At 40.3% G+C, this 24,129-nt stretch overlaps 1 protein-coding gene across 1 annotated transcript in view; it reads left to right on the forward strand.

The window, feature by feature from the left end:
• The window catches only part of stxbp1b (syntaxin binding protein 1b), a 43,410-nt gene that overhangs the window by 5,797 nt on the left and 13,484 nt on the right, over positions 1–24,129 (forward strand). Inside the window, 16 exon segments of the mRNA XM_037778019.1 lie at positions 4,961–5,004; positions 5,007–5,012; positions 5,511–5,592; positions 7,429–7,451; positions 7,453–7,506; positions 8,122–8,200; positions 9,595–9,698; positions 13,195–13,343; positions 14,170–14,254; positions 15,795–15,925; positions 16,346–16,453; positions 17,603–17,663; positions 19,719–19,784; positions 20,442–20,522; positions 23,099–23,230; positions 23,232–23,244. Of these exon segments, the coding sequence (XP_037633947.1) occupies positions 4,961–5,004; positions 5,007–5,012; positions 5,511–5,592; positions 7,429–7,451; positions 7,453–7,506; positions 8,122–8,200; positions 9,595–9,698; positions 13,195–13,343; positions 14,170–14,254; positions 15,795–15,925; positions 16,346–16,453; positions 17,603–17,663; positions 19,719–19,784; positions 20,442–20,522; positions 23,099–23,230; positions 23,232–23,244 (1,218 nt within the window).

Consider the following 24,129-nt stretch of genomic DNA (forward strand, 5'->3'; position numbering starts at 1 on the left):
CATGTGAATAAGGGGAGTACTGACACTTATTTTTTTCCACTTCAAGCACTGGTACAATCTCCCCTTCTATCATGTTGTTGAGTCGACATAGGGTTTGCCAGAGGAGAGGAGCTGCTCTTCCACATAGTTACAGCTAGTTACTGTGATAAAATATGATATTATAAACCTGGATTAGACAGATCTATCTGCAGCAGCAGCCTGTTGTTGTTTGTCCCGCCTGTGAATGCTGCTTGTCAGGTGGCGTCCCATTCTCTCATGAACACTTCCACTTAATCCTTTAATTGGATAAACAGGACCACTCACATTTACTGTCATCACTAGCTAGGCTGCCTGGAGAGTGTGGAACAGCTTATCCACCTTTATGGAAATGTTTTGCAATAAATCATATAAACTTATCCTTAAAGGGACTCTCTGTAAGAATCAGAAATTGCTTGTTAACAGCGACACCTGTTGCCGTTGAGTCAACGACAGTCAGCATTCTGTTGCTCGCGCTCACGCTTGTGCTCGCACTACATAGACGCGAGCGAGCATCAGTCAAAACAGTGAGGCGACACGTTGGTTTACTTCCTGTTTTACAAGACGGGCTTCACTAGATATAACTTTGTTTTTGGCTGGACCGCAGAGGGACAGCCCTACAAACGCAAAAGTCTGTCACTGACTGACTGAGTGATGAAGTTGCAGGATTGATTGGTCGGCCGACTGTTGGAGTCTCCTCATTGGCCGTTGCTCTTTCAAAATGAAAAGGCGGAGAACAGTTCTGTGTTTACGTTTTCTGGGGAGCGTGTCAGCGGTTCAATAATAGCATTACATAGTGCTGTTGTTGTACATGTGCTATCGTTTATGTTCGTTTAAGTTACGTTATGTTGTGCTGCGTATTGTGTAACCGTGCACTCACACCAAGTGCGAAGCAAATTTTCGCCTCGCTTTCCTCCAGAAATAACCTCTATTGCTGCTTTGTACATGTTGTGGAAGTCCCAGATATGTCAGAAAACCAAACGCTGTTGTGTCTGGGTTCATAACGTCACCCGGCGGCGAGCTGTTTTTACATACTGTATCTGTATCTAGCAGCCACACGTCACTACTGCAGTATGAACCCAAAATAAACGGACTGTGCTGTGATTTATTTGCAATAAACGGATCAAAATGATGCCAAAATAACGACATTATGATGTTGATTTGTAAAAAGACCGAATTCATGCTTTGTCGGGTGTGTTCGTAACACAACAAGCAAATAACTTTTAAAATGCTTGTTTTCTGAACGGAGTTCAGATCTATCAATGCCAGGCTATGCTAACATTGTAGCTACTCCATCAACACTCAATAACGTCATCTAGGCATAAATACGGCAGCGACGTTGTTGTTAACGGATCAAAAGTGAAGCCGAAATAACTACATAATGATGCTGATTAGTAAAAAGTCTGAATTCATACTTTGTCAAGTCTGTCCACAAGACGACAAACAAACAACTTTTAAAATGCTTGTTTTCTGAATGGAGTTTGGATCGATCACTGCCAGGATATGCTAACATTGTAGCTGCTCCATTAACACTCCATCTAGGAATAAATACGGCAGCAACAACGTCAGTGATGACATAAACTTTCGCGAAATATGTATATATTGTTACACACCACTTATATGATGAATGCTTTAGATACACATGCTTTAATAAAAGAATGAAATACTTTTAACCTTGCATACTGTACTGTATGTCATGCTAATACCTTTTCACCTTGTATAAAATGTATAATTTACTGACTAGTAAATGTTACCATTTACTATTACTGAATGTCATTTGATTCATTATAAGTTGTTTTTCAATCAAACATTAAGATATAAGTGGGAAAAAAAAACTGTTCACAAAACATAACAGACATGACCACTGACTATTTGTGTAACAATTTAGCCACAAATCTGCATACTGACCATATACGGTCCAGACAGATACTCGGTTTTGACCGAGTCTTGTTTTTTGGTGCTTCCGTGGAGTTTGTGTCAGAGTCTGAGTTGTGGTGGGAGCTGGTCGTTCGTCGGCGTTAGCGGACTCCATTTCTAACTGAATGTTAGCTATGGTTGCGCACGCTTAGCTTTAAAAGCACTTGCGAGGGCGCATGATGACACATCCGTTGGATTTTGCCGGAAAAAACAGCTTTTTCAAATGAAAAGCAGCTGATAGAGGTAAGAAACACAGAAAGTCGCGGAAGGTCTCATTTCTTAGGTTAGGTTACAACCTGTTCACACATTGGCAATAAAAAACTATTAAAACACATTAATGTGTAAAAACTTACAATCCCTTTAAATCTGAGACAAACATTAGGGAATTATCTCCAATTTCATATTAGGTCATGCACAATTCTGGCATTAGCCACACAGCCACTTATCATATGGCCCCGGTGTCATGATAATGTGCTTATGACACCTTGGGAACAACTCTTCAAGTGAATTATTATTACATGTGGACTTGTTTTGGAGGATGAGTGCTGTGTAATCATCTGTGTGTATGAGCCAGTGATGCTGCTTCCCCCATGACGTCACATCCGCTGACACAGAAACGACCCAGAAATAGCGGAGGGGAGCGATGGATGGAGTAAGAGGATTGGGAGGATTGGCAGATTAGAGGCAGTGATTGCAGTGGGCCTGTCCCTCCCAGCACCGAGTCCCTCTACGTTCAGTCTGACAGACAGGACAGATGCTTAAACCCCCAATGTCACAAACTGGGATGCTCCTCACCAACACAAATACTGTATTCTGTCTTACATCAGTTTGATTCACACCTCAAGAGCTGACACTCCTCCCTGTGATATTCTGTCTCTAAGAAATTCAACCCTCTATTATTGATTTATTACATGTATATGATATTATTTAATTGCTGTGTTGATCTTGTTTCCTCTTGAGGGATCGTGTTATTCCTCTGTTTCCCTGCTGTCCAGTTACACAGCAGCTGCGTAGGCGCACACTGTCCCTGGTGGAAAAGGATTTGCACAATCAGGGTTTCATGAGATTGTCATGATGTTGTGTGCTTGTGTCATTTTTGTGCCTGCATATTCAGTATGTGAAGTTGTTTCCATCAATGCTGTCATATAAAGAGCTTAGTATTCAGGTGTTTGCCGTGGGAGTGAGATAATATTTGGATATACTTTACCAGCATACAGATATTTCAGAAATTAGCTTTTTTAGCAATACTGAGATATGCTTCAAATCCTCTTGCCACATTATGTAAAAAAAAACAGGGCTGTCAATCGTTTAAATATTTAATCATGATTAATTGCATAATTGTCGCACATGTTTTATCTGTTCAAAATGTACCTTAAAGAGAGATTTGTCAAGTATTTAATACTCTTATCAACCTGGGAGTGGGCAAATATGCTGTTTTATGCAAATGTATGTATATATTTATTATTGGAAATCAATTAACAACACAAAACAATTACAAATATAAACTCAAATCATAACATGGCAAACTCAAGCTGCCAGTGTGTCAGTGTGCTGACTTGGCTATGACTTGCCACAAACTGCATGTGATTGTCATAAAGTGGGCATGTCTGTAAAGGGGAGACTCGTGGGTACCCATAGAACTCATTTTCATTCACATATACTGAGGTCATAGGTCAAAGGACCCCTTTGAAAATGGCCAATATAGCGTAACTTTGGAGCGTTATTTAGCCTCCTCCTGAGCCCGCTACAACCTAAATGATCGCGAGTTGCATTAATGTTTTAGAGAAATTTGTGGCTTTGAAATGAATTTGATGTTAACACGATATTATGACAGCAGCCAAAACATATTTTATACACCTAAAAAAATCAATATCAGTTTAAGTGTACACTATATTTAAGATATTTTCTAATGGGGAACTGAAACTGAAAGTCTGGTGGCTTTGAATGAGATATACTATAGATAAGTTTCCCCTTTCAGTTCAGTTCCCTGTTGGAAAAAAATCTAAATGTAACATACATTTAAACTTGATATATGATTTTATTAGGTGAGCCTTTCTTTTAGGAGTCTAAAATACGCTTTGCTGCTCCTGGCCCCATCCATAGCAGTACATTGCTTTGCTCCCGTGTCTGGTACTCTTGCCAGCTTCTCCAAACTCAGGGGCAGTGCTAACCGCCATAAGGTAAAACAATGACCGTGGATAAGTACCTCTACAACCCCACTTCCAAACACCTTAACCATCCCTTTAATGTAGAAGTCAGACAGTATACAAATGACATTACTGTATATGCTTGAATCTGTTTGGAACAGCTCATTCCAAAGCAGGGAAGGTATTTACCATGGGATGATTTGAAATAATTAATGAAGGGTATCATAACAACACTTTGAGACTGCAGATTATAACTCACATATTCCTGCTGCTGGTGGCCACATTATTTTAACTGAAAAAGAATTTGGAGATGGCCTGAACTGTGGTCTCAGCTTGCTTGCTAGATGGAAACTCTAAAAACATAATCTTTCTCTCTCTCGTCCTCTCTCTCTCCGCTGTGCACCCCTTCGCCCTTAGCACTCGCCCATAGTGGCTGTGCCAGCAAACGGTTCTGCTCAGCGGCGGAGCTTGGGTCTAGCCTTGAAGATAGTTTTAAATGTCTAGGTCTAGATCTTCTGATGAGACTTGGGAGGACACTGCAAGTGCAAGAAAAATATTAGAACCAACACATTTCTTTCAAGAAAACTACTAAACGATTCAAAATGTATTGTTGTATGTCCACACATTGGCAGAAATGTTTACACAACAATCTGATTTTAAGAATGAAGGTAAGTCACTGTCCATGCATACAGTACAGTAGCTTTAGCCAAGCTAGCTCACTACAGTCAAGCCTAATATCAAATTAGCATTTTCATATTTTGCTTTTGATGGTAAATCAATCCTGGGTCTAATAACACTAAACTGTTGAGAATGATTTTGTTATGTGAAATCCAGGTTTTATGTTGATGTCTACTGACGGAACAATGTTTCTTTCTTTACAGAGATAATGAATGACGTCATCAGAAGGCAAGAGAGAAAAGGTGAAAATGGAAGGTAATGTCCTGTTATTCTGGATCAGGCATTAAACAGGCGTTATCAGTCGCTATAAGCACCATAGATGTGGGTCATTAGGAGTCTACTACACCTGCTGCGCTGTAAAGTGCTATAGTTTAGACAAAAGAAATGACACTTTGTTAAGTTTAGGGAAAAACATCCAATCGTCCCCCACCTCCACCGCTTGTGAAGTTTCACACTGTCTATACTACAGCGCCTGACCTTCCACTTCTGCTCCTGTCATAATAACTACATTCGCTAGAGGTCGCTTGTTGTGTTCTTTCATACCTTCTTTCGGTGATCTACCATGAGATAGATGATAAAGTGGGTGTAGTAGGCCCCTATTGACCCACATCTATGGGCTCTTAGCAACTGATAACGGCCTATTTAATAGCCTGACAACAGTCTAATCGGCTGGAATATGAATAAAACCACTCCAGTCGATAAAATAAAATCCTTATAAAAGGCCCCTGCTGTGTCCCAACTGTGTTATTATAGGTGCTGGTGGTGGACAAGCTGAGTATGAGGATGATTTCCTCCGCCTGTAAGATGACAGACATCATGTCAGAGGGAATCACCAGTAAGTACCACCCAGGTCACCTGAGTTGACTTCACTTGCAGCTTTGAAACTCACTTTAAACAAATTTAGTGCCGGTAAATTGAATTCAGTCCAGCCAGAGGGAACTATTAACAGCCACTATGTGGGTGACCCATTTCTAGACTGGCCGATTGAAACATTTATGGATATCGATTGCAATGAAAATGGAATAATGCTGGAGTAATTGTGTTGAAACAGTGGATCACATTAGCTTGGATAGAGTAAATATAGCCTACCCACTTTTAAAGCCTTTCATGTTGTATCTATGAAAAGTTCAGATTTAAAGGAACTAGTTTTGTCTGCTTATTTATTCCAAGAATGAGTTGTGAAGATTGATATCTCATATTTCGTGAATTAGTACAGAGCCAGAGTCAGGATGTGGTTAGCCTAGCTTAGCATAGGACAAGCAGATATAATGTCCACAGTTGCAAAAGTACACCCACCAACACCTCTAAAGCTCACTAATTAGCATGTTATATCTCTTTTTAATGATGGAACTATTTTTCAACAAACCACATCAACCCATGGAATATTTCTTGATTTCATTGGGTCCCCTGGTTGACAAAAACGTCAGGAATGCTGTGCACAGTTACTGCTGCCTGGCTGCGTTTGCAAGAAATCAGTTCCGTAACTCTCCTAAAACCAAGTTTTATATTTCTGTTTGTGTACGTACAATGTGTTTATCGGTCAGCTTACAGGTGCTAGTAGGCACTTTTTTCACATTGGACCAGAGCCAGTTTCCAGTCTTTATGCTAAGCTGGCTAACCTCATCCTGACTCCAGTTCAGCCTTTAGGCTACCTCCACTGACATTAGGTTCTAGGACAATGATTCTGTCACAGACACACACTGACGTTGCACCCGCCTTTATATATGATTATAATCTATATTATATGATAATTATAATTTATAAAGTGCTATAAGCAGATTATAACGCATTTAAAGTATGTTAATAATACATTATAGACATGGGTGTCATAGAATGCGTTACCCAAATGTTTGTTTGATAAGACATGAATGCATACAAACAATTATAATCTAAACACATGAAAATTGCGGTTGACATTGACATCTCCCCCCAAAAAAGCAAATAACTGTATGTCATAGTATAATATGTCTAAAAAGCTCATAAAAAGTCACAGTTTAGTATTTGAAAAAGTCATAGTATTGTATGTCATAAAAAGTCATTACAAAGTCATAATATAGGCTATGTCAAAAAAGTCATATGTATGTATGTATGTAAATTATGTCAAAAAGAGGTAAACTGGCAAAAATTAGGAGATGCCGGCCAAAAGCTTCCCTCATAAAACTTCTCTAAAATCAACATATACTTCTTTTAATTTCATTTCAGGGCGTCATAGCAAGATATAATATCATATTAGTAAATAATATAAGAGCAAAGTGTTTACAGTTGGACCAGAAAGCATATTTATGAGACTAGACCCTGACAGCAACTCCTAAACTAAAGGTTGAAATGATCACTACACGCACAATGCTAACACTGAAACAAATAACACACTGACCTGACTTAACTATTTACTATTACTGGCACTGATATACAGTATTAAAAAATGGTTTAGATGTCTGCTTGTTCAAATTACTCAACAAAGAAATTATATTTCAAAACTTGATATTACATTTGAGAGAAAGCTACCTTAAAATGTCTAAATGTTTTTTAAAATGTTGCTGTAAGGTCCGAGGACAGCCCCAGGAGTTGTGCAGGGCACAGGAATTCCTATAAACTACAAGTTGGAAAGCATAGTTCCAGTCTAATCAAGATGATGGAGGAGTTTTTATTGACTTATTGTTTTTCTCTCCAGTTGGAGAAGACATAAACAAGCGAGCGTGAGCCTCTGCCCAGCATGGAGGCCATCTACCTGATCACACCCTCAGATGAGGTAAATGATACAGCTCATATACAGGCTGTTTAGGATTCTATGGTGCAGTACATACAGTCTCTCATTGACTTTCTTCATCCTACAGTGTTTTGCTGTTTTTTCGGTAATACTATTGGTTTTGTCCAGCAACTGAGATTTTTTTGGTCTTTAAATACTTCAAAATGTAGTTCCAGTGTTCCGGTGTTATGGTTAGTTTGGTTTATAAAGACTACCCCCTGATCACACAGTTACACATTCACACTTGGAAACTGTCCAGTACAACCACAATCTGATCTGCTGGCCACTGAGCAGCTTCACTGGACCAGTTAGGGTTAAGGGCACCTCAGTGATGGTAATGAGGGAGGGGCAAGCGCTGCTTTTCACTTTCCTCATCTAGATTTATCCTGCCGGTTTGGGGGAACTGACAACCTTCCAGTCATAAGCCCGCTTCTCTCTCTTTTAGGCCACCACTGCCCCATTGTTCTTTCAAAATTCATGTTATGATGAAGTTAGAAACACTGGATTTTTATTCAATATTTCTTTTCACTAACATTTGAACCGAATGAAGAATTGTCCAAACTGTCATTCCTGTTTATATCAGTTCATAAGCTAAAACGTGATTCTCTGCTCTCTCAGTCTGTTGAGGGTCTGATTGATGACTTCAGAGACCCATCGTCTCCAAGGTACCGAGGAGCTCATGTCTTCTTCACCGACAGTGAGTAAATCCATCCTGAAGAGAGTTTAATTGTCTATGTCTAGATCTGCTGATGAGACTTGGGAGGAGCAAGAAAACTATTAGAACTGAAAAATATGATCATATTGACATTCTGTCTAGAAAACGAAATGTTTACACAAAAATCTGATTCTAAGAAAGAATCTATCCATGCATACAGTACTGTAGCTTTAGCCAAGATAGCTCATTACAATCAAGCCTAATATCAAATTGGCATTTTCATATTTTGAATTTAATACACACATAATGCTTTTGATGATAAATCAATCCTAATAACACTAAACTGTTGAGGATGCTGCATCAGTAAAGTGAGTGAGAAAATGCATCCTGAAATAAAGCATAGCTAAATAGCAGTGGAAAAGCTAAGGTAACAATGTGATCCCCGTACAGTAGGTAGACTGCTTAATCACAATTATATTTTTCTCCATAAAAGTGCATATTATTCAGTTGCTCTCTGTGACAGAACTTCAACATAACTGAGCCCTAAAATAGCGACAGTTGTCTGCTTTTCTTTGTCGACCAGTGTGCACGCTTCAGCGCGGACATTGGATTAGACGTCCTTACAGGTCTATAAAATAGACCTGAGGAAAACTACAGTGTACAGTGAGGTCAAGTTTTAAAAAATGGTCTCATTACAATGAAATGGCTCCTATGGGGCACACATGAATACAGTTGGGCTCATTGGATCCACAAGAGTCTCGGCTTTACAGTGATACCCAATTTATGTAATTCCGAGTTTAGGGACCCCAGTATGCAGAAATATTAAATTTTCCTCTTCAAAATTTAGCGCAACTTCATAGTGTAACTTCAAAGCGTTATTTAGCGATCGAAGTAAAGATAGCATGACATAGTACCAATGGATTCCATGGGTTTTCTTGTTTCATATGATACAAGTATCTTCACTCTAGCTTGAAAACTGAGCATGCAACAACCTCTGAAAGACAGAAAAATAGCTGGCCGTCGGAGTTTTAAGGGGTTAAAGACACGCCCCCACCAACACACCCCCTTGAAGCTGACAGCACTGGGGTCCCGGGTCAGGTCTAGGTTACTGAGACTGTTGTGGGTCCCTCAAACACCAGCACCACCATCTTTCAAAATCCATGTTCCAATTTTTACAGCAGGCTTTTGCTAAAAATCTGTCTCTCAGCCCAACTGAGATAACTGATGACATCATCAGGGTTATTTTTTTTTTCTCCAGTGCCAGAGAAGACATTATTATATCATCATTACTTATTTTCTTTGTTAATATTAGGTGAATTAAATATTTTCTAATTTAAGAAAGTTACAACATTCAAGATTGACATAATGTTGACATTGTCTTATCTAATCATTAACTATCTCAGTAAATCACCATGTTTTTCTGTGATTCTCGCCAGCAATTCCAGACACCTTGTTCGGACTGTTGACCAAATCCCGCGCCTCCAAAGCCATGAAGGCCTTGACTGAGATCCACATCGCCTTTCTGCCCTATGAGTCTCAGGTAAGACATTGTCTAAACCGGGATTAGACCACGGCAGCTGCTCATTATCGTCTACCTCAGATGTGATGTGGTTTCAACAATGTGTAAAGCTTGCAGAGAAACCTGCCTCTCTCTTGTTGCTTTGAGTGGAGTTTGTTTTCATGGTAAGATGTAGTGTAAGGTATTCTTTTGTGTGTGTGTGTGTGTACTGTACATCATCACTTTGGAGGAGGATGGATACAGTAAAACCAGTGTTTTTTATGTTTTTTTAATCAATCAATCAAATCCATCTCCAACATTAGCATTCCTTATGAGGTCATGAATTGCAGCACTGGCTACAGGGTCACAAAGAAGTTATCTGACGGAACGCACATCTATTCGTCATCATTTTGGTTGCAATGCATGTAGGAAACTTAGTACCTCATATTAACCAAATATGACATTGAAGATGATTCTGAAAACATTTGAGGAGAGAAATAGGCATTACAGTAACAGAATATTGCTTCATATTTGATCAGCGCTGCCTAGTTTGAGCGTTTGATCAGAGTTCATTGACAGCTGCTCAGAGACTGCAAAGCTCCAGCTCGGCTCTGACGGCTTGTTTTCCTCCGGTCTGTGAAATCTCGCAGATGCCGTTAGGAGCACCGGAGGATACAGAGGCACATGATATTTTTCCCATTACCTGTCTCATGCACTACCGTTTTATAAAAATAACCTTTTTTAATCATATTTGCTCCATTTCTACCCACTGCAGCTTTAATTAACTGTGCATATAGGTATTATGTGACTCAGTGCTCCAAGATAAAACTTGGAGTAAATTCACCTTTAAAGTCCACATTTAGCAGGCATCTAATCGCTGCGGGTAATGAGGGGTCATGTGCCATGTCTCTAGCGCATGGTCCTTATCACTTTGTGTGTGTTACTGAACATCGGACGTGCAGCCACTGGTTAGAAATATCAATCCTGAACATACTAAGTATTACTATGTATTATGTGCATTTGGATACAAATAGGAGCTAGTACAGGCACAGCGTGTTCCTTGTTCAGCAATATTGACCGTTAGAGCTTTATTTTAATGTTCTTTTATGTGTGTGTTTTTGAGGGTTTCGCCTACACTAACTACTGTCCCCCCCCCCCAAGCTCTGACTGAAGATTTCACCCTTGACACTTACTATGGCTGCATAATTGTTCTGCGGTGTAGCTGCCTCTTGTCACTTACTTTGCTGGTCTGCACTTTGCTCTCCATTCAGTGAGTCATGGTAGTCCTTGGTTCATTACTATGAATGACACCTTTCACATTACATAGTCATTTGATTTGATGTTATGTATTGATTCTATCAACTTTGAGCATATTTTCTAGTTATCTTAACCATACTGTTATCATTTGTGGATATTGTGGGAATAACATTCTTCCTTTCAACTAAAAAAAATGTAAGAAAATGTATTAAAAGCATTCTTCAGCAGAACTGTCCAGCATCAATGTTCTGTTGACAACTTTGCAAAAAAAGGCTGGATTGAAATGTAAAGGTGGGGAAACTGCAGGTTTCTCACCCAATGATATTGACACAGTTCCTCAATAGAGGGAGGAACAGTGCTGAAGAGGATCAGACCAACAGTGTTCTGTGTTGGATCAGCTTTAGCCTTCAATCCTCTGCTGTTGTCCTGTAGTTTTAATCCCGAGAGGGAGGGATCATACCAGCCCTGCCCCCCTGCCCTACTCTCATCCCTTTACCTCATTGGCTGACAGAACCAATGCTCATTCTCTGCAGCCAATGGGAACACAGATAAGATGTGTGACAAGAGAAAGCACGGGATGTTATCATGTGATGGAATCAGTAACAGATGGGTGCATGTATGCATGTGTTTTTAAGTGAGTGTGTGAGTGTGAAAAAGAGACGTTTCTGGTGGCCAATATTTTTGTATTTATTATTTTACCTTTAACCATTTTCAAGCTAAAATATTTTATTTACTCAAGAAGTATCATTCTGTCATTTCTAAAAAAGTGTTAAAACACCATTTAGATCATCATATATCACTAAAACTTTTTTATCAAAGCTGTGTATAATAAAGTATATTAATCAGGCGGCAGTTTCCGGTTCTGAAAAGTGAAGCCAATGCTGAAGTGCCTTAAACTTGCATTCTTTGTATAGCCAGCAGGGGGCGACTCCTCTGGTTGGACAAAGAAGTCTGATTGTATAGAAGAACCCTATTTCTCATTTGATTTATTACCTCATTAATATTGTAAACATGAGTTTACGGTCTCAATTGCTAGTTTCAAGTCTTCTTCAATACAGCATGATGTTCATTTAGTAAATTATGATCCCATTTAAAGTCAAAATAGACCATAAAGAAGGGAATGCCTTAGGGCGGGGCTACCTTGTGATTGACAGATTGCTGCTATGGCGTTGAGTGGTCTGGGAGTTGTCTGCGTTTTTATCTTACAACTTTAACCCTTTCACCGTTTAACATTGTGGTCGCCTAAAAATGTCTTATTCAGCGTTTGGTTGTACTTAGCTCCACCCTCTCGTGTCACTTCTGGTTGCAAAAAGAAAATGGTTTCAAAACGGCAGTACACAAACCAATGGGTGACGTCATGATGACTACATCCACTCCTTATACACGGTCTATGGTATTAAAGCAGCAGTAGGCAAGATTGGAGCAAAAATGATTAAAAAAAGATATTTTTATAAAACGGTCACTATATCCTGACAGTAATACATGAGACAGGTAATCTGAAAAAAATCATGTTCCTCTGTGTCCTCCGGTGCTCCTCACGGCATCTGCAAGATTTCACAGACTGGAGGAAAAGAACCAAGCTGGAGCCTTGCCGTCTCTGAGCAGATGTCAATCACTCGCAGACTCTGATTCAAACGCTCAAACTAGGCAGCGCTGATCAAATATGAATCAATATTCTGTTACTGTAATGCCAATTTTAGCGTAAAATGTTTTCAGAAACATCTTGTAGTGTACTGTTTAGCTGTAAAATGAGAAAGTTTGTGACTCGGTCGCCATGTTGAGATCAGTTGAGGAAATACCAAGCCACCAGCCAGAGCAAGCTTTCTCATTTTACAGCCAAAGCGTACACTAAAATAGGTTTCTGAAAACGTTTTATGCAAGAAATAAACATTACAGTAACAGAATATTGATTCATATTTAATCAGCGCTGCCTAGTTTGACCGTTTGATTGGAGTTCACGAGTGATTGACAGCTGCCTCCGTTGAATGAACAGCCAATCGGAACGCTCTCTCTCTGAAATGACCTGTGATTGGTCAAAGTCTCCCGTCACGGGCTAGATTTTCTAAAGCCTGAAAACAGAGCCATGAGGAGATACAAAAGTTTTGTTTTCTCTCAGAACACTTGAATCACAATATGCTGAAAGGTTATTATGGACTTTATGCCCAACGAGGCCAAAAATATTCTGCCTACTACTGCTTTAATCAGTTTAAATGTTGGGGACCACAGTAAAGTTGAGGTCTGATCTCATGGTGTCACTCTTTGTCATGTCCTCTGTGTCCAGGTCTTCTCCGTGGACAAACTGGATGCCTTTCAGGACTTCTACAGCCCCTTCAAAGCTGATGTGAAGAACCAGATGCTGGAGCGTTGTGCTGAGCAGATCGCCACCCTCTGTGCCACACTCAAAGAGTATCCTGGAATCCGATACAGAGCGTGAGACAAGCAACCAACCCTTTTGGGATAATACAATTCCATTTTTGCAGTGGTAGAGAGCAAACATTCTGATTGGATAGCTGCATCGTACATGACATGTGTCTGTTTTTGGTTTCTCTGCCCCATTTTGTCCGCAATGAGGGGAACAAACAGGATGTTCTCACTACGGCTGTTGTTACAGTAGCTCCGAATCGTAGTACTATACATTCTTAAGAGTGGCTTTATCAACCTCAACTGCAGAATGAACCAGACCTTTATTTCAAACTCATTTGTTTTAGGAACTGTTCTTAATTTCTATTTTACCCTGTTGCCCAGTTAATGTAAACCCACTGCACCTTCTATGCTTACCCAAGTTTCATGATCAATTTCAGAAAAATATAAATGTAGCCTACATTTCCACATTACGAATTCCATATAGTCATGTCATACTCACTACTCATACTTTAGTTTCTCCTCTCTATCAGAAATACTATTTTCATTCACTAATTATTTCCAGTCGCTTCCAAAACTACTGTCAATGAAATGGAACACTTCATGCAGCTGTTTCAAATAGAATATTGATTCATATTTGATCAGCGCTGCCTAGTTTGACCGTTTGGTCGGAGTTCGCAAGTGATTGATTTCCTCCGGTCTGTGAAATCTTGCAGATGCCATTAGGAGCACCGGAGGACACAGAGGCACATGATTTTTTTCAGATTACCTGTCTCATCCACTATTGTCAGGATAAAAATAACTTTTTTTAATCATATTGCTCCATTCCTACCCACTGCATTCATCAGCAAGTTCAGGTGTGATGTTGTATTGCTTTATGTGTGTGTTGGTCCAGGGAGTACAAAGACTGTGCAGTTCTGGCCCAGATGCTTCAGGAGAAGTTAGACGGCTACAAGGCTGATGACCCCTCCATGGGAGAGGTAGGGGGAGTAGAGTTACTGAGAGGAGAACCGTTTATATGTGTATATTTCAGAACTCAGACTCACTCATATGAGAAACATCATGCTAGAACAATCTTGCATAACAAGCAGGCTACATTAATCCCATTCCCAATGGACATATTTCAGACATACTGTAAATACTCAACTCTGAATGGCAGGTAATTAAAGGGACTCTCTGTAAGAATCAGAAATAGCTTGTTAACAGTGACACCTGTTGCCGTTAAGTCAACGACAGTCAGCGTCCTGTTGCTCGCACTTGTGCTCGCACTACAGACACACACAAGACTGAACGTGATTGAAATGCATCGTGTTGATTAATGTTAGCAACATTAGCAGCTAAAACCACAATATCACTATATGTTTCACATGCTTGGCAGTAATGTCAGCTTACCAAGCAAAGATCCCTTCCTTGAGTGGAAGGCCCGGCCGATGTTGATCCTAGTGTTAACTTTTCCTGCTCCAGCCTCCCGACCGTGGTCAGAAGAAATAGGGGAGACACCGTAGTTTAGGTCTCCTGGGCCGGAGTCGATAGCGTCACTCGCTCTGGAGTTAACTCCCGCCGTCACTCAACTAAGAAGCAGGGAAACAAGACACATTCCTGCACAAACTACAACTTCCACTGTACATTCACTTGATATTCTCGAAGCTAAACTAACTCTCTTCTGCTCCGCTGCTCGCTCGTTTTCTCACACACTCGCTGCCGCTCTCTCTCTCTCTTACTTCACCTTTCACTTCCCACGTCCACACACACTCTTCGCACTGGCTCTGCTATTCTCCAAAATGATCTACGCTATTCCCACAACACTAGTTTTCCGCCGACGTCGGTCACATTCCTGTTTTGCAAGACGGGCTTCTCTAGATATAACTTTAGTTATTTTGTGCCTCCATGGAGTCTGAATCTTAACTATCGTTGCACACTGTTAGCCCTGAAGCGGAGCTGAAATTAAAGGCACTAGCATGACGTTACATCCGTTGGATTTTTTCCTGAAAAAACGGCCAACATTCTTCACATTAAAAGCAATCTACAGGCTGATAGAGGAAACCCAGAGAGTCGTGAAAGGTCTCGTTTTTTAGGTTAGGTTACAACCTGTTCACACATTGTCAATAAAAAAAACAATTCAAAACATTTATACGTGTAAGAACTTACATAGAGTCCCTGAAAACAGAAAAACCATATGCTACAACTCAATTTTGTGGATTTTTATGTTTTGAATTCAGTTGAAGGAGGATCTGCTCCTTTATTGGTTAAGAGACTCTTTCAAATGGACCAATAAATAGTCATCAAGTTCAAACTAAGGCACTTTTCATTGTTCATAATAACTGAAATTTCAGAGATTTGATGTATTCATTCAATAGCTGCAATGTTATATTTTTTAAAGGATGGGAAGGAGTGGGTATACCCAAAGTCTGTGGTTAGCAAAATGATCAGACTGAATGATGAGATGCAAGTAAAGAGTACAAACATCTGTCAGTCCTCCACAGTGTGTGTAGTGTTTTCTTTCTGTTCTGATGTCTCCAGGGTCCAGACAAGTCTCGCACTCAGCTGGTCATTCTGGATCGTGGCTTTGACCCTGTGACGCCTCTCCTGCATGAGCTCACGCTGCAGGCCATGGCCTACGACCTGCTGGGCATTGAGAACGACGTCTACAGGTAGAGACGCTGTACTTAAGGATGTCTGATAGCTGCCAGGAGTCACTGAGCTCAGGGTGCACCTGTCATTGCAATATTTGTCTTTTATTCTGTTGATTATTGTGACTGACACTTAGTTTGGGTTTTATATTTCAGTGGTGAAGCTGAGACCCAAATGTCTTCATTCCCCAACATCTCATTCACTCTGAAAAATGCTTCAATTTAAACCATATTATTTGTTAGAAAAAGGCCAATATGGTAAAACAATGCCCTACAAGGGAGAGGCAAAAAAAAGAAAGAAAGACTGCACTGCACAACATAAAGATGCTAAAATGAGTCAATGTTGATCTGCATAGTTTTGTATTTACTTTAACAAATAGAAGAGTCTCTCTTTGAGACACACACATACAGTCTGTAAACCTCTCTCGCCCTCTCTGCCAGCTTTGAGACCAGTGGGATGGGAGAGACGAGAACGAAGGAGGTACTGCTGGATGAGGACGATGACCTGTGGCTGACTTTGAGACACAAACACATCGCGGAAGTGTCAACGTCAGTGGCTTTGACTTTCTACTCTACACATACACACTCATGGCACGGATAAACAACCACACCTTCCTCTACCACAAACTTATAGCTCTGTCACCAAGCTGTCATGGAGCCTTTTCTATATGCAGCATAACAAATTCTCTGTGACAGAGCTGTAGGTTTGTGTAAGAGGAAGGTGTGGTTGGCATAAATTATGCAGCCATTATGTTTTAGGGTTGTCCATCCCTTTCTCCCATATCTCAGGAACGCCTTAGGGGGATTTCTTGGACTCAAGACGGAACTGATTAGATTTTGGTGGTCAAAAGTCAATGGCACTGTGATCTGTGAAAAAATCTAGCCCTTAACGGAAGGCTTTGGCCAATCACAGGTCATTTCAGAGAGAGAGCATTCCTATTGGCTGTGCTCCGGCTGGTGGGCGGTGCTTGATATTTCCTCAAGAGATCTCAACATGGCTGCCGGGTCACAAACTTTCTCATTTTACAGCTAAACAGTACACTACAAGATGATTCTGAAACCATTTGAGGAAAGAAATAGGCATTAACGTAACATAATATTGATTCATATTTGATCAGCGCTGCCTAGTTTGACCGTTTGATCGGAGTTTGCGAGTGATTGACAGCCGGCTCTCATAGACTGCAGCTGGACAGCAGACTCCAGATCAGCTATGACTGCTTGTTTTCCTCCGGTCTGTGAAATCTTGCAGATGCCGTTAGGAACACTGGAGGACACCGAGGAACATGATTTTTTTCAGATTACCTGTCTGATGCTCTACTGTCAGGATATAATGACTGTTTTATAAAAAAAAAAAGCTTTTTCATATTTGCTATCCACTGCAGCTTTAAGTAGATTGGAGGTCCGTTGTATAAGCCTGTGGCTTCTTTAGTTCTCCTGCCACATTTCTTATTTATATCTTTATCTGGATTTTATGAAGTCTTATGTGTGTGCAAAAAAAAAGAAAAGAAATCATATGCTAAGTATGACAATTTCACACAAATGTCTAACAGGATAAAATGATGAAGTGATGACATTTTGGACAGACGTGGATGTAATCTGCAACATGACTGGTTGGCGGAGGTATACGACCGCGAGGCGGTAATTCTAGATCCTGATTGTCCTTGTCCTTTTCTGTCTCCGTCCCATTCGTCTGCACAGGGCTGTGACTCGTTCTCTGAAAGACTTCTCCGCCAGCAAAAAGATGAACACCGGTGAAAAGGTAGAGGACACACTGTATCACTCTGCTCTGGTTTCTGTTACTGTTGTTCTGCTCCCAACTGTCCTTCATACAGTCACACAGAGGCAGAAGAAGGGCCAGAGTATCACACAGAAGTACTGTAGTACCTGTACTTTACTTACATTTTAAAATAGTCAAAGTAAAATTATGGGTGAAGACACCTAGTCAAGAAAAATGAAAACATTTATTGTAAATAAAGAGGCTATAATCAATATTTTTTATCAAAACAATGTATCAAATGACAATGTGAAAAAACCCTGACAATGTGAAAGGGGTCACTTGTAATGACGAACCTACAGAGAATTATCAGCTGATTCTGCAGCTCCTCTCAGCTTTACAGAGCTTTATAGCGACTTTCAGTTCATTGATGAATTGTTCAGCCCCCAACTGCTCCGGTTCACTCTCACCGCTCTCATAGTGTTGTTTTTATCTGTAACAGGCAGCTGCTTTCAGAAAAAAAAGCTCTGATAAACCCACTGTACACTACCTGCTCAGCACCAAATAGCAGACAGACACAGTCGGAGGTTAGTTGGTGAACATGGTGGAGCATTCAGCAGTTGAAGAACCAGATATTTTTTCTCAAACATGACTCTTAATTAATGATCATGTTGATATCAGTGGTTTGTTTCTGCTGCCAAAAAAGCGGCCAAAAAAACAATTATAGCAGGTTTAAAGTGAAATTACCTGAGTTACCTAAAAATATTGATATTATTCATTTTTATCTTTTTTTCTAATATCCTGAAAGTGGTTACCATGCAGCCAAACAATTTTCATAGACGCGGCTAGGCTGAATTCACTTTGGGGTGATATAGGAATCTATGTCTTGTTCATTTTGCTCTTCGTGTTGGTACTCCGTTGGCTGAAATGCCATTATTTAGAATCCAATACTATTTCATTCACTAAGTCAGTGACTGAAATTACTATAGCAAAATGTACTTACAGCATTGTAAGTAGTAGTAGTACAATATATATATTAATATGTATAATTATAAAATTATTAGTGCTGTCAAAGTTAACTCAACAATAACACGTTAACATAGATTCATTTTAATGACACTAATTTCTTTAACAAATTAATGCAACTTATGATTTTTAGGTTGTAGCAAACTCTGTTTTTAAGATAGAGTGACGATACTGATATCATATTAAACTAGAAAACCTAAATAACACTCCAAACTTATGCAAAATTTTGGTGAGGAAAAACTGGCATGGCCATTTTCAAAGGGGTCCCTTGACCTCTAACCTCAAGATATGTGAATAAAAATGTTTTTTATCTGTATAAAGTCTACCCTTTACAGACATGCCCACTTTATGATAATCCCATGCAATTGTCATAGTCAAGTCAGCACACTGACACACTGACAGCTGTTGTTGCCTGTTGGGCTGCAGTTTGACACGTTATGATTTGAGCATATTGTTTTATGCTATATGCAGTACCTGTGAGGGTTTCTGGACAATATTTGTCATTGTTTTGTGTTGTTAATTGATTTCCAATAATAAATATATACATATTTGCATAAAGCAAGCATATTTGGCCACTTCCATGTTGATAAGAGTATTAAATACTTGACAAATCTCCCTTTAAGGTACATTTAGAACAGATAGAAAATGTGCGATTAATTAGCGATTAATCGCAAATAACTATGGACAATCATGTGATTAATCGTGATTAAATATTTCAATCAATTGACAGCCCTAAAAACTATATTATTGTCTATAATTATTCATTATTATTATTTATGTAAGCAGCATTTGTAGCTGAAGTCATATCAGATCAGATCAGCTCAGAAGAGATCAACAGATCATAAGTTTTGTATGAAAATATGAATATGTAATGTAACTAACTGCAGCTGTCAGATAAATGAAGTGGCGTATAGTATAGTATAGTATAGTATAGTATAGTATATACAGTATACTGGAGTAAATGTATTATTTACACCACCACTACTGAAGTTATTCTATTAAAGTAAAGAGACTAACAGTGTAATTCATCACTCCCACCATCACTAACGTATATCACTCATCTGCGTATTTCAGACCACCATGAAGGAACTGTCTCAGATGCTGAAGAAGATGCCTCAGTATCAGAAAGAGCTCAGCAAGGTAGGAGTTGAAGTCTTACTGTACATCTATACAGTTACAGCATGTCATGTTACTGGATTTAGTAGAGTTTGTTAAGTGTTTTCATCCAAAGCACCACGAGCATTTCAAGTGTGAATTAAACCAGCCAACCAGTGCAGGGTTGAGTTGAGTTAGAAAAACCAAGTTAAAGGTAGAGTCGCCAAATTTATATTTTGGTGAAATGTGATACTGTTACACCATGCTCGGGCACAGTTGTACATGTGTGCACTCATGTGTACATATGTGCATGTATGTACAGACACTTGGATAATTTAATTGTCTAATTATTGTATTGTATGTAATTGTATTGTAACAATAATTCCAACTGCCAACTGAGAAGCTTTTTCCCCCTGATAATTTTATTTGAAGTTTTTTTTTCTGCGCATGCCCTTTTGACTGAAAACTGTGAGGCTGCTCCCCATTTGTAGTGTGACAATAAACTCTACATGAAAAAAAAGCACACAATGGGCCTCATAACTTATTTCAAATGAACCGAACAATTCATACACGACCCGAACCGTGACTAGCAAACTGAACGGTTGGGATTTTCTACCTGAACCGTTCCATCCCTAGTTTGCATCTGAATGTGTTCTCTTTGTCAAACTCACAAACAGCATCTCTCCTCTCTGACCTATTCAGTATTCAACCCACCTCCACCTGGCTGAAGACTGTATGAACCGCTACCAGGGCACTGTGGACAAACTCTGTCGTGTAGAACAGGTAAATCAAACTGATGCCTCTGTTATAGATCTGTCTACTGAGTAATGACGTGGAAAGTGAAGGAACTTACCTCAATGTGACATTCCAACATGAGCAACTAAAGGCAGCATTTGTGTATGATTGATGTGGGAAATGTGCTTACTTGCTTTCTTTCCACAATCTCATGTCTTGTGTGTGAAGTACAGAGATGGAGTCAGGACATAGTTAGCCTTGAACAGATGTTTTAATACTTGGAAGAGATGAAGCAGGAGCATAGAGAGAGAGAGACAAATGAAGCAAAAACACTGCGTGAGGTGTAAGGGACAGGTGCATGTTGGTGTCCTAAAAACAACAGGAAGTTAGTTATTGTAGTTTGGATCACTCACTAACACCTTCAACAGCTGGAGCTGCAGCAGTGCCTGTGACACACAGCTCAGACACGGCTCTCAACATGGAGACGGCTGAGCCGGCGGCTCGAAGCTAATAGCACAAAGTAAGAGATAATGTACAGCGATCATGTCATTGTTGTGAAAGAATCCCCGACAAGGTGATGCTGCTGTCTCTCATCGCCCTGAAGGGGATTCTTTCACAACAATGACCCGATAGCTGTACATTATCCCGCTTATTACACGGCTACTTACTGAAGAAATCAATATTTTGACACAAAAGCGGTCCGCCAGAGTCCGACATCAGAGCTGCGTCCATAGTAACGGTCTGTTATACATAGCAACGGTCTGTTGAACATAGCAACGGTCTGTAATACAGAAATGACAGATTGCAGAACGCCGTGATTAACCAATCAGAATCGAGTATTCAACACAGCCGTGTAATAATATCACTTAACAGTGTAAACGGTGGTAACAGTGCTGAGAGAGCTAACATTGTTAACCTGAGGGGGGGGGGGGGGGGGGGGGGGGGGGGGTGGACCGGAGGCTGGGTGCTACGCTTCAGCCAAAGAATATTAAAGCAGAGAGGCGAAACTCCGGTGCTTCTTGACAACAACCACCAGATGACGCTGCGGTAGCGCTGCCACTATTTTGGACTGAAAACGCCTTGGCATAATGATCGTGCATCAGAACCACAGGACTGCGCCACCCTGCACGCTTATATGAAATATACGGTTCCTGCTAGCTGTATGCGGCTGTAATAATGGATATATTGCTGTAATTCATCACTTTTAATATCTTCTAATACACCCATGGGCTATATGCTGTAGGCCTGTACTGTGTTGGATGTATTAATGTCTCTGTTCCCAAACAACCGGCTATCAACCAGTAGTAGCTCTAACAAAATGAAGAGAATTTAACGTAGTTGTAACGTTAGGCTATTTACTAACACGCAGGGCAAAAGCACAGGACACAACCTCTTCTACATCTATGGTCTGGGTTCTGTTGGACTCCATTTTGGATCATTGACATGAAAAGTTTAGATTGCTCTCAAAATCTGTGTGCTGGATTTATCTAACTTCCATTTATGTCCATCACTCACTTTATGCTCCTCTGGGAAGCAGTCGGGCAAAAAGGTTAATAAATAAATAAGTATGTATGTAAATACTTATAATAGTATGCATATTTATAATATTTTTATTGTTCAACACAGGCCTTTTCTGTAGATACATTAAATATATAACCATAGAATAGAAATTATATTGTTTTACTTTTGTACGGCACTTCGTAGGCGGACGTTTTACTGGCGTCTGGTTGTCCCTTTCAGTCCAAAATGGCGGAGGCGTAGCTTTGCTGCTGGGCACTGATGTTGCAATGGAACGACCAATTGACTTTCACTTCCTAGATATATAAGTTTTTTGCTTCCGCGACGACGCCGTCATGTCAGCTGTAACCGCCGTATTAGTGCAGTGCAGAGTGGCAGCCATGAGCTAGCAAGGGGGCACGCTCACATGCACTAACATGCGATAAAAAGGCATACGTAGCTGGCCCGGCTATGTAAAGAAAGCACAGAGAAACTCAGATTACAACACACACAGAGGGAGAGCGACTTCATTCTCTACTCAGGTGGACAACCTGCCAACTTGTCAAAAAGTAAAGAAATACAGTCTGAAAAAACAGCCTCAGACCAAAAATGGAGACAACTTCTCTGTGGGCTACAACTTGAGTCCTGAGTATAAAACCTGAAAACAGCTGACTCTGTTTAAAAAGTGTGTGAGTGTAGAGAGAAAAAAAAGTTAAAAAAAAAATACACCTGCTAACACAAGCCAACTATTGGACACCATGTATCTTGTTTGTTTACGCAAATGTGAATGCCTCAATTTTCAGTTTTATGGTGAGTTACAGGCTGGAGCTATTTCTTGACAAACAATTGTATCCGTCGGCCAGCATCTGTATAGCGTTAAGTACTTAAAGTGGGCAGATGAACTAAATTCAGACTAGGGTTGAGTCTTTAAGTAGAAGGAGTTTGTTGATGGGATGGGGCAGCTTCCTGCTGACCCCACTGGAGGGAATTGCAACCACATTACAGGCTCCCTCTTCTAACTTTTCTAAAGCTTAGATTTCTACACCTCCAATCCTTTGTTGTTAACAATAGAACTTGTGCGGAACTCCATGTTGAGCTTTGCCCCTCTTCTGTCCGTTGTTTTTAAGGATTTCTGTAGCGATGGGGGCGTAGATGCAGAGGGAGAGAAGATCAAGGATCCCATGAGGCTCATTGTACCCGTTCTACTGGACGCCACCGTCAGTGTGACTGACAAGATCCGCATCATCCTGCTCTACATCCTTCCTTAAGAATGGTCAGATATTCACTGTTCCTGTTGGTTTTCATATCAGCTCATTTGGAAGGAGGGAATTCCTGCATTATGATGACAAAAGCAGAAAAGCACACTCAGAATCTTAAAGGGCCAGTGTTTGTAACAATTAGGGGGATCTATTGGCAGAAATGGAATACTATTAATAAGAATTAGGGCTGGCTCGTTTCCTTTCCTTGCCTCACGTCACATCTTAGTCCCTCCCACAGGAGATTACATTTGTCATATACATTTGTCATATACATACTACACCTCTGCATCCTAAGTATTTTAGGAGCAGTAAAGCACCCAGGGTGCAACTGTGTTTAGTGTCTCGCTCAAGGACACTTTGACATGCAGACTGTAGGAGCCGGGATCGAACTGCCAACCTTGTGGTCAAAGGACGATTCGCTCTAACCACTGAGCTACAGCCGCCGCCGATGCGGAATAGAGAGGAACGCGAGGAAATACCTTTTTAGGAAAAGTAGAGGTCCTTTCCTCTGACGCGTCACGTGAAGCGAAGTCCATTCCACGGACAGCGTGTTGGTCGGTAAAGGACTTCCGCAGAGGATACACCGGTGTTTCCTCATTCTCAGCTCCTCCAGAAGCCTCCTCGTCACCTTGAGGTGTATTCAAGGGATTGGAAGATCTTCCATGATGGCGGGAGGGTGAATGACGCGAGGAAGCATAAGCTAGCACAATGAAAAAGATCCATAGAACTCATTTTTCATCACATATCTGGAGGTCAGAGGTTAAGGAACCCTTTTGAAAAATGGCCATGCCAGTTTTTTCCATGCAAAATTTTGCATAAGTTTGGAGCTTTTATTTAGCTCCCTTCTCGACAAGCTTTTATGGACATGGTTGGTACCAATGGATTCCTTAGGTTTTATA

Source organism: Sebastes umbrosus, chromosome 8 (assembly GCF_015220745.1).
Source record: "Sebastes umbrosus isolate fSebUmb1 chromosome 8, fSebUmb1.pri, whole genome shotgun sequence".
NCBI lineage: Eukaryota > Metazoa > Chordata > Actinopteri > Perciformes > Sebastidae > Sebastes > Sebastes umbrosus.